We start from the raw sequence: 11,333 nt of genomic DNA on the forward strand, positions 1-11,333 counted from the left end.
AGTCTCTAATGTTCATGTTCTTTTCACACTTGCTTTTTATCTCAACAATTGCGAGGTGTATTTTCACTGTCATTGGCAGCTGTTGCAGTCTGTTTATGCTGTTGTACAAAAAAATGATGTTGCTTTCATTATAGATAACACTGGATGTATTGGTTGAAATGGGACACAAAGAATTGAAGGAAATTGGAATTAATGCTTATGGCCATAGGCATAAAATCATTAAAGGAGTTGAAAGACTAATTTCTGGACAGCAAGGTATATACTTGTTTCAAATTAGTATGTAACACTGCCTTTATAGAATCTATTTTTGTAGATGCTTTAGATTATTCCAAATTGTATCTCATTAAAAAGAATTGATAATAAAACTTGTCCTAGAAAATGACACTTCAGATGATAAGAATGTCTTCTGACTTGAAACATTAATTTGTCTTGTGAATTACTGTGAATCTTGCCTTTCAGTTCTGTAATTTATTTTTTTTTCCTTCGTGATCACTGTTTTGTGTTCCCTTAGGTAAAGTGTAGATCTAGTGCAAAATGATTGTAAGCTTTTTGAGGTAGGGAGTATTTATCTTCATTGGAGCACTCTGGAGAGCAGAGCACGTTGTCTATTGATGGGTTAGGGCCTGTTCTGTACTGTTCCATTGGGTTCTGCAAAAAGAATACTGTGTTTGCTGTAGAAAGCCAGCTGAAATTCTTATATATACTCTTCTTTAAAAATAGAGTTGGTGTGCTTCCAGTGAACCAAAATTAACATAATTTCTTTGTTTAACAGCTTCAGCTTGTACTGAAGTTTATGCTAAAGCATCTTTATTTGTGCAACACTGTTGATACCAGCACAATCCTGGGAATGGTATGCTTCATTTAACTATGGCTGCATAAGAGAGAAAAAAAGCACTGAAACATCACTTACTATTCTTTTGCTGTGTTTCATAGAAATTGAATAAATTATTTAGAATTGGTAGGATTTTTTTCCCTTTTGAGATACCATCTGTGAGTTCTTATTCTAAAATCTGCACTCCATAGTAATGAGAGTCTCTATCCTAAGCTTTAAATTATTTTTGCTCCTTAAAACAGTATTAACCAACCCTTAAGATAATCCTTTTCCTAGTAATGAAGTATTTAAGCAAATCTTCATAACTTTCTCTTAATTGTCAGATGTTTTTTGACAGATTCATTGAGTGTTTTGGATAGAAGTTATTTTTAAGGTGTCATTTCAGCCTCACATCCTGTTTGAGTTCTAAGTTTACACAACCAGTAATGATATACTGGTTTGCCTTCCAAGTAGGACTGATGTATTTTTGAACATACGTATATTTGTACATATTTTAATATGTCTGTATATAGACAGAATGTCAAACATCTAAATCCTTCACCACTCTCACCCCCCTTCCTTTCTAGACTCTTGCTGTCTTCCCATAAGAGGCCTGACATCTTCATTTGTAACATTAACCACAGCCATAAGTACTTAAACTGAATATTTGAACAGCTTTTCATTTTTTTTCTAGGCTGTGTTTTTGGAGCAAAGAGTATTGTTTGTCAATTTTCTGTATCTTGCCGTTGTGCTCTTGCACTCAAGTAGGTTTGCACTGGTATTTTAACATCTCTTTCTGAACACGTTATAGCCATTATTTTGAGGTTAGTAGGGCTTTCGTGGAAGAGCTTTATTTTGGTGCTTTCTTGCCAGAGTTTCTTGCTCCTGAACACTCTATTCCAGTTGCACACTGCTAACGTGAGGCTCCTGACTGTGGATGAATCTGTAATTTCCCTTTTCCCCACATTATTCCTTTCTAGAGAGGTTATGACAGACCCAGCATCTAACTCTGGTCACCTGCTAGTTGTCTGGGAAGGCCATGGGCAAAAAGACACCTGATACACACTGTCTTTGTATTGTTGCGTCCAGTAATTACATTCCCATTAATTACCTGTTGTGATTGAAGTCTGTATGTAAATTGACAATGGATTCTGTGTAAAATTCCAATTTTTTTTGAATTTGGAATGATAGAGAAGTTTCCTATAAGCATTCAATATCCATTAAGCATTCAGTATCAGGCTCAGGCCTTTTAGGTTCACAGACTCTCTTAGTTCTTTTGTCAGCTCTTTCTGCACAATCCATGGGAAAAATATTCCTACTGAATTAGGACTTAAAGTCAGTTCTCTTGTTCATGATGCCATTGCCATCATAGTCATGGACTCTGTATAGGGACAGGTTGCTCACTGTTTTCACTGCCTAGGATTGAAATGAACTTTTAAGTAAGCAGCTGCTTACATATAGTTTCCCTGTCGTGTACATTAACATACTGAGCTAAGCACTGACAAATGGGTTAGTGTGTTTGAAATGTTTATTCTTGTTGAGAGAATGATTGATCAGTATCCACAGATCAATGAATATGATTGCTCTTGATCTGCATCCAGACCCAGCTGCTGTGCTTGTCATGGCATTTCTAGTGTATGCATGGATGGATAGAGGTTATAGACAGAGATGCTGAAAAAGTTTGTTTGAAGCTAACGAAATTATTTGAGGGATCACACTTTGACATCCACGAAAATGTATGTGGCTGATGGAACGCAGTTGAAGTCATTGGTAATCTCTGCTGCCTTTAGCAGCTAACCTCTTCATCTTGTAAACTGAGTTCTGAGAAAATGGTCCCTTTAAAAAGAAAAATCTCTTGCTGGTTAATCGTTCCATATCGGCAGTCTTAAACCAGTTTCTGAAACTGTTGTTGTCTTTTGTTATATTCACAGGACTTAACCCGTACCTGACTCTAAATACTTCTGGTAGTGGAACTATTCTCATAGATCTTTCCACTGAAGATAAGGAATTTCAATCAGTAGAAGAAGAGGTATGCTTTCTTTGTAGTCTCTCAGTATTTTTGTTATTTCTAGTAAAAAAGTACATAAAGAAGTATTGCTAGGCAATTTAACAGTGCAATAAAGATCTCTAAGCCTAAGAAAAACTTGCATAAGGATACCTCAGATTTCCAGCTTTGCACCACTAATAATCTGTGCTCATGATGTCCATAATTTTTTTCTTACTAGCATTATTACTGTTTGTAGCATTTTTAAAACCTCTGCTATATAGAAAAGCTCTTTGATATAACTTATAAATTCTATGTTACCGATTGTCTGTTATACACAGTTTTAAGTCACTACCTTCCAAAGTGTCGTAATCACATGTGACAAAATTCTGAAGAAACAATATTCTAAATAGATTAGCGACAATCTTTTTCAACTTGAAAACTAGACCATGGACTATTCAAGATATGTTTGGTTTTTTTTCAAAGAAATCATTAAACTTGTTCATGTGCATCCACAAATTCTGGCATTACTTAACCTATAGTCATTACCTAAAAACTTGTTGTATGATTATCTTTTTAAGACAGAATTAGTTCTGTTGATTATTTGATTGTGTGAAGGGTATGTGTTTTGAATGTGTTCTGACACAAAGTGATCTTTAAAATTGACAATCTTCAGATGCAGAGTACTGTCCGAGAGCATAGAGATGGAGGACATGCTGGTGGAGTCTTCAATAGATACAACATCTTAAAGGTAGCTATTGCATTTTTATGGTAGATGGTTACACCTTTAGAGTTTTGGCTGAAAATAAAATGTCCATAAATGTTCTACATTTGTTTGTTGAGTTCCATAATGTGGTAAGATGTGTCGTTTTGAGGCATGCACAAGAAAAAGACCATCTTCTAGGGGAATTCAAAGAATAAGATTATATAGAAAAACTGCTTATGGGTTAACAGTCATTAAGAAATTTCATAAAAAATTGACATAGAAGGACCTCACAGAAAACTGCAGAATGTTTGAAGAAAAAGATAGAAGGTTTTGTAGGAAACAAAAGGTTTCTTTTGAAAGAGTAGCAGGGGAAAAAAACGGAAGAAGTGAAAGCAAAACTCTTGATTGAAGCATGGAAGTAAGGCTACCTATTTTGGCTTGATTTAATGCCAAAGAAGCTTAAAACACCAGGCAGTAGACAATCTTGCTTTAAGTAATTTAGTGGAATTTTGGTTTGCATTTTTTTTCCCCCCCCTCAAGAAATGGTCATTTTCATTAAAATTATAGAGATTTTGATTTGCAAGTAAGTACAACTAAGTTCTATTCTAAACTGATGTTACAGTTTCCCCAGTAGAATTTATATGCTGTAACTACATGCATAAGGCTTTGTCAATGTCCAGCATACCTCTGCAGAGAGTACATAATTTACTTTCTTTTAAAAGTGTTGTAGAAGTCTTTGTGAAAGATTCTTCTTAATTTTCTGGATGATCTTTCTACCGGTGCTTTGGCATCAAGCTACCTTCGGAGTGATACTCAAGGGGAATTGTGACTAAGCCTGCTAAATTTAAATTAAGAAGTATTGCTTAACAGATGTTTAAAATTAATTGATTCTTATTTAAGTATATAATTATGATTTACTTAAGTTATGCTACAACAATCAACTTCTTCAGGGTAAGTTAGAGAATTTGTGTTTCATTGAGTTCTAAGGAAAGTATTCTTGTTTAAGTTGGCAGTGTAAGTGTACTGTGGTATAGCTGCTGTAGGTTAAGCATCTGTCAAGTATAGCAAACAAGTTTTCAGGTTCAGAGTGGAACTTATATTTTGACTGTTTCAGATTCAGAAAGTGTGCAACAAAAAACTATGGGAAAGATACACTCACAGGAGGAAAGAGGTCTCTGAAGAGAATCATAACCATGCTAATGAAAGGATGCTGTTTCATGGTGAGATATTGAAATGCACTTTATGAACTCGTTTCACCATCAACACTCTATTGGAGGGTTTCCACTGACTCAAAGTAAATTTTCTCAATGGAAATAGGTTCTAGGTTTTGCATGAGTTTTATATGAACAAGTGTTTGTATATGTCACAATGGGGACATATAATGCACTGCATCTTTCTTCTGAAATTTGCATTTCCTTGTCTCTCCCTAAAGGAGACTTCAAAGTTCTAAAACATTTTAGCAATTATGAATGGAGATTAAAGGGTGTGCCGCCTCCTTGGTTAAATTACTAATTCTGTTTCATCAACTGTATGGCCAAAATGATTAAGGGTCAAACTTTATTCTGCTATGGGTTGTTTGGGGTGGGATTTTTTTGTTTTCTTGTTTTTATAATTTGATAAGTTCTTGTTCATCATTCCAGAAAAGAGAGCTTATATTTAGCAAATTAAAGCCAATTGAAAGCTCTCCTGTGCACAAATGCTTAATTTGCTTGTCAGGACAAACTATGTAAGTTCACAGTACATCCTTACAATGAAAGCTATGTCGTTCCCAACATAATACATTACTGTTGGAAGCAGCAATAACACAATAATTAACTGCTTGCCCAAACTTGCAGATATCTAAATCCTGTCTTTTGACTTTCCCTGTAAGAGGAAATGGCCTCTTAATGGAATGACCTGTTTTTAAAGGAAAGTCTTTTAAATTAGTTAGATAATAAGAAAATTATCCCTGGAACAAAGCAGTTAATGCCTTATGAGTGTTGTGGTTTGGGGGTGGGGTTTTTTTATTTTGTTTTTAAGTCTTTAGTTTATATAATTTTTTTAAGCATTAACATATGTCTTTAACCATGTATGCCACTTGCAGAAAATGATAAGTAATTTTCATACGTTTTTCTCATTCTCATCTGGAATGTTCTGCTTCATATAAGGTTTTATCATCTTTAGGCTGGAGAATAAGGCTTTGGATTATTTTCACTATAATTCCCAACATAACTCTGAAATGCCATGTTCTCTTAGAACAGCTTTTCTCTAAAGGTGCTTTCATATTTATATATACCGTCATAAAAATCCTTACTAAAAAAACCCTGCACTTTTTGTGAAAATTAATGGGTATCAGGTGTCTTGAGGTGCAGAATTTGAATAGATTATTCTTTAAGGCTAAATTTCATGACCATTACAAGTAAACAAAGATTTGTTTACATTTATTGCTTTTTAAATGCAGTCTACTTGGTGTTAGGAAGAAGACAGGATATGTGTAGCAATTCATTCAATGAATCTTGGTTAGAATGAAGCTCTGCCAAAGGGAGTGCAGATTCATAGAGCCTTCTCTTGCAGCAAGAGTTGTCTCAGATACTGTCTTTTGTAAATCCTTTTTGAAAATGTACGCTTAGCAGCTGCTGTCATTTGTAGCAAATTGGCTGTGTAAATCTGAGGTCAGAATTTCTGGAGATTGATTTCCTTGTATGTGTAGAAAAACTGTACCAAAAAAAGTTGGGAATGGATGATTGAATTGTGACACCTACAAAAATCTGTATACTGTACTTTCAATATTTTACTTCCTTTCTCTTAGGCTCCCCATTTGTGAATGCAATCATTCACAAAGGCTTTGATGAGAGACATGCCTATATAGGCGGCATGTTTGGAGCTGGGATTTATTTTGCTGAAAATTCTTCCAAAAGCAATCAGTATGTGTATGGAATTGGAGGTGGCACTGGATGTCCAATTCACAAAGATAGATCTTGTTATGTTTGCCACAGGTGAGTCCTTCAGAAGAATCTGATTTTTCCTTTGCGTATTGTGTCATAGATCATCAAGTCAGCAGAGTCTCTCTCTGAAGAAAGATTTACTTGGTAACCAAACCTTCTCAGCACTCTCTATAGGCTGGACTTAGTAAAGACTTCCAGAAAACTTTGATATTTAAGTCTTAAAGAACCTTTAACCATCTTCAGTGCATTTAACAAAACCTTTGCCCTTAACTTGTAAAAATCAGATTTATGTAGCCAGCGAGTGAAGAGGATCTGCTAGGTGCTTGTGTGAAAGATGCAGCAATATGAGGGTTTAGCCCATGGCCTGTTACAGAGAAAGAAGAAATTCCGTGATAATTCAGATGCTTTATTTCTTTGAGGAGGATGTACTTTATAACAGTCAGCCCCCATGTCACTGCTGCTTCACGCACTAAAATACAGATGTCTATTTGTGGACTCTCTACCACTGAGTTCTTAAATCCACTTTTCTGCAGAACACCTGTTATGTCTGATTGACACCATCAGTTCAGAATCAAGTTACTCTTAAGTCATGGAGTTAATTGTGTTAGTGGCCATCATTTCAACCAGGAGAATATTTTGCATGTTTGTGTGCATACTGTTTTGCATTGGTATCATAGGGATAAGGTCATCTTCCAGTTGCCTTCCTTGAGTCTCTACCCCTTTTCATATTGCTTACTCTTTTCTGGCACTCAGATGAAGAGAATAATCTAGAGTTATAGGGGATGTCAGAGTCTTTTCATGCTTTCTGAAGTTTTGAATAAGAAGTTTTTTTAATTTGTCTTGTGTGAAGAGTTAGAAAAGCAAAAGTTTTGGCTGTGCAACATAGTACATAACATTGGTCTACAAAAATGCTGAGATTCCATTGCCATTGCAGTAGTACATATGTAAAGAAATAAGTACCCTTGTTCTGTCTTTTTATAAAGAAAACAACGTAACATACTGACAAATGCTAGTATGAGGTGTTTCATGTTGACCTAGAGTTTGCATTTGGCCTTGATGTTGATTTGGCTGTTAGATATAAATCTAGTGTTAGAACACAAGTTAATTATGTTGTTAGTAAGAGTGATGGGAAGGTGGGTACCCTCAGAAAACTTTTAAAAAAAAAAAACAACAAAATAAATTAAAAAAAAAAAAGGTAGTGACAATCTTTGAGACAGTCTTTGAGTATGTTGTTAAGCATGCTGTTTCCAGTAATTAAGATAAACATTTTTCAATGTTATTACCAACACTTTCCTCAGGCAAAAGAGCTTTTCCAAAGGGAGTGTAACTTTAGTCCTTCAAAACAGAACTTCAGAATTTTGTAAACTACAAAGAGTGACTAAAGTGGCTTTAATGTTCCACTATTCTCCTCAAGTAAAAGTTTCAAATTACAAAGATAAGTCTTTCTGGAGCTTCACAAGCATTTTGTATTCATGGTCCTTTTTCCCCTTTTAATACAGGCAGTTGCTATTTTGTCGTGTAACACTGGGCAAGTCTTTCCTGCAGTTCAGTGCTATGAAAATGGCTCATTCTCCCCCAGGACATCACTCAGTTACTGGGCGACCCAGTGTAAATGGATTAGCATTGGCAGAATATGTCATCTACAGAGGGGAGCAGGTAAATAGCATTTTGGTTTAGTTTTTCAGACTTTTTTTTTTTTTTTTAAAGGTGTGTGATGTGTTGGGTGTTTTTCTTACTTTCAAGGTGCTAGGACTTGCTTTTGTCTTAAAACAAACTCCAGCTGTAGTTGCAGGTGAAAGGATTGGTGTTTCCTGAATGCCCGAGGCATTTTACCTTTGACATTTTGCCTTTTTTTTCTTTGGCATAAATACTTTTTTCCCCTCTCTAGCAAACATTCTGAATTTATCCAGAAAATGAAGTAATAATAAAGAATGTGTGTGTCACTCTTCCAGGCTTATCCAGAATACTTGATTACTTACCAGATTATGAAACCTGAAGCCACCACTGAAGCTTAAAACAAATTACTTGTGGGAAATCATCAGACTTTGGATGCGAAGATACCAATGGCTGCCATCTGCTTAATTACAATGAGTTGTTGAAAAAATTTCATCCACAGGTGGTGTGGTAGCAAATGTGAACAAAATATACCATTTTTGACTCGATAAAGCTTTAATAATGTACAGTATGTTTTTCTAAAATTTCAGAAATGTCCTCTTTTTCAGCACTTTAACAGATACCATTCCAGGCATAAACTGGGGTTTGGCTGTGCTAAATTATAAACAAAAATTAACTTGAAACAATGGTTTTATACAATACTGCATTGAAATTTAAGAGAAATTGTAATGCTCTATACAGGAACTCATTTTACTAATATTGTGTTCTTTAAAACACTGCATTTACACTGAAAACGTTTTCATTTGTAAAACTGTAAATAAGAGCTTTTGTACTAGCCTGGTATTTATTTACATTGCTTTGTAATATAAGTGTTTTAGAACTGCAACCTTGTACAAAATGTTTTTTCCAGATGTTGGTTTGTTCATCTGTGTTTTCTCATGCACAATAGATTTGAAAAGCCAATTTTTTTTTCAGGGTTTATCACTTATTTGTGAGGGAGAAAGCAAATTTTATCTGAAGAGGTTTAGAAATATCCAACTTTAGATTGAATACGCAAATTTTTGTTCTGTATTTTTATTTATGAAATATACATTCCTGAGAATGATGGGCTATGAAAATAGAATGTTCCAGCTGAATACTAAAGTGTTTTTCCATCTACTTCCTAGAGTTGCATATTTTATTTCTGTAAAATGTCTTCTGAAGTTTTTTATTTAACTATAGGTATAGTTAACCTGTATCCTCACTTCAAGGCTAGTAGACCTTGCAAGTTACAGTTTTAGTAAATTATTTTCTTTGAATGTAGTAGGAAAATTAACCTCAAGGAGGTCTTTCTTGAGTTCCTCTTGCTTACATTTAAGCCAGGAAGTTAAATAGTTTATTCCTAATATGAGGGCAAACAACTTGGCCTTTTTTGTATGCTTATTTTGGTAAATTAATCTACCTGTTGATGCCCTCAGGATATGAGTGTTGTGACGTGGAAATGTTAAAAACCATACTGTCATCTCCTGTGTTTCTTCCATGTTAACATTCAAGCTGTAGTTGAAGCAGGTGTGTAGAAGTGTGTTTTATCTGCAGTGCTTTTGGCTGAGTGGAACTGGTTGGGATGCAAGGTTCTGCTCCCTGTGGCTGGCCGGCTGGGTGAGGAGTGTATAAGCAGGATGAGCAGTTCTTCCACGGCCCTGATAAGACCACTTGGGCAGAGGAAGAGTACAAAAGGTACAAACCCCTGTTCAAGTCTCATTCAGGGTCATTGAATGCAGCAGTCAGCTCAGTCAGCCCTATCATGGCTCTCTTGTGTATTCTGCTTCTCTTCCATCTGCAGTTTTTACCTACATATTTCAAAAATATGTAAATACAAATTATAGTTCATTTGGGGTTAAAGTGGTTAGGAATATATTTTAGTTGTTTTATATTTCTACATACAGGATGCTATCCCAGAAGACAATTTGTTTGCAGGGCATGTTATCATACCATGGTTTTAAATGTAGTAAGTGGTCAAGATAATGAAATCGTCTTGCTGATGTGGTGGTTATGTGATTATGCTCTATGTAAAAATGTATTGAACTTTACCCAGTTATGTGGGAAATCTGAATAATAAGATTGCATAATTCTTGCAGAAAGTAATATTGGCTATGAATAAAAAAGGCTTTGATTTTTAGGTACTTTCTCCCAGCATGTTGCCTGTTTCTTAGGTATAGTAATGCTGGAATTGGTGTTCATGCAAAATCTGTTAAGTATGTTTAAAACTTTTTTGTTATTGCTAAAATGCTTCATTCTCTATGAATGATCACTTAATGTCTTGTAAAATATTGTGGTATGATAGCATTTTAAGTGGTACCACAATGTTGTTTTTGTCTGTTTGGGGATTTTTTGAGCTGTTTTTTTGCATGACATACCTTGCACTCTGAAGATGGAAGCTGTAATGATTTGATAATACTGACTATTGAGGTGAATCTTTAATCTCTTGTGCAATTAGTTCTGCTTTACTCATCCTGAAGTGTCTTTACATGTGCTGTGTAACATTCCATATCCATTTAACACTAAATAAATTTAATTCACTGGTTTTCTGGTAGCGTGGGAGTAATTACAGATGCAGTATGTCAACCCATTGTTCTAAATGTAAGCATGCACAAAGCTATAGCAAACTACATCATTAGAGGGGGGAAATTAATTGCATTAAATAGAAAAGCTTTTAATGTGGATCAAAAACTGTAAACACTGAGGAAACTTGTAGTTTGGTATATAGCTAACAGCTTTAGCTACCAGTGAAAATGTTTTAATAATAAATCTAGAAGTAATCTTCAATTCATGCATTTAAAACTCCATTATATGGTCCAAAACTGAAAAAGAAAACTGCTTTATGTTGGTTTTGTAAAATGAAAAGTAACCTGAAAATTCTTACCTTTCAGATAACTGCATAGGTAGCAGGATGATGCATACATGAGCAACAGCAAAAGTGCTGCTTAGATCACGTGTAGGATCGCCAATAAGTTAATAGTTTTATTTCAGTAGGACCACTTATATGGTAGGAGATTTCCAAAACCAGACTTGTATAGAAGATTTAAATAGATATGAGCACTAGAGGGCAGGAAAGCAAATGTTTAGTAAGATTGGGGGTGATGAAAATCTTTAAAGTATCTTGGGAGTACAACTTCTAATAGAATTGCTTCTGAAAATTCCACAAATCCAGGTTGTAAAAGAATTAAACTTTCCATTCTGCAATAGTTTTTTAAAAACTAAGTAGTTAGTATAAAAACAACTGCTGCAACTAAGCAAATTGAACATGCGAGGGAT

At 34.9% G+C, this 11,333-nt stretch overlaps 1 protein-coding gene across 3 annotated transcripts in view; it reads left to right on the top strand.

The window, feature by feature from the left end:
• The window catches only part of TNKS2 (tankyrase 2), a 34,134-nt gene extending 23,532 nt beyond the window's left edge, over positions 1–10,602 (top strand). For 2 of the 3 annotated variants that reach the window (XM_075026055.1, XM_075026056.1), the window contains exons 21-27: positions 135–255; positions 2,743–2,840; positions 3,472–3,546; positions 4,616–4,721; positions 6,290–6,476; positions 7,925–8,081; positions 8,378–10,602. In XM_075026055.1, the coding sequence (XP_074882156.1) occupies positions 135–255; positions 2,743–2,840; positions 3,472–3,546; positions 4,616–4,721; positions 6,290–6,476; positions 7,925–8,081; positions 8,378–8,440 (807 nt within the window). In that variant the 3' untranslated portion in view covers positions 8,441–10,602. Of the gene's footprint in view, positions 1–134; positions 256–772; positions 851–2,742; positions 2,841–3,471; positions 3,547–4,615; positions 4,722–6,289; positions 6,477–7,924; positions 8,082–8,377 lie in introns of those variants that run through there. The other variant, XM_075026057.1, reaches the window with a different exon arrangement.
• Positions 10,603–11,333: the final 731 nt, after the last annotated feature.

The sequence above is a fragment of the Buteo buteo genome, chromosome 4 (genome assembly GCF_964188355.1).
Source record: "Buteo buteo chromosome 4, bButBut1.hap1.1, whole genome shotgun sequence".
Classification (NCBI taxonomy): Eukaryota; Metazoa; Chordata; class Aves; order Accipitriformes; family Accipitridae; genus Buteo; species Buteo buteo.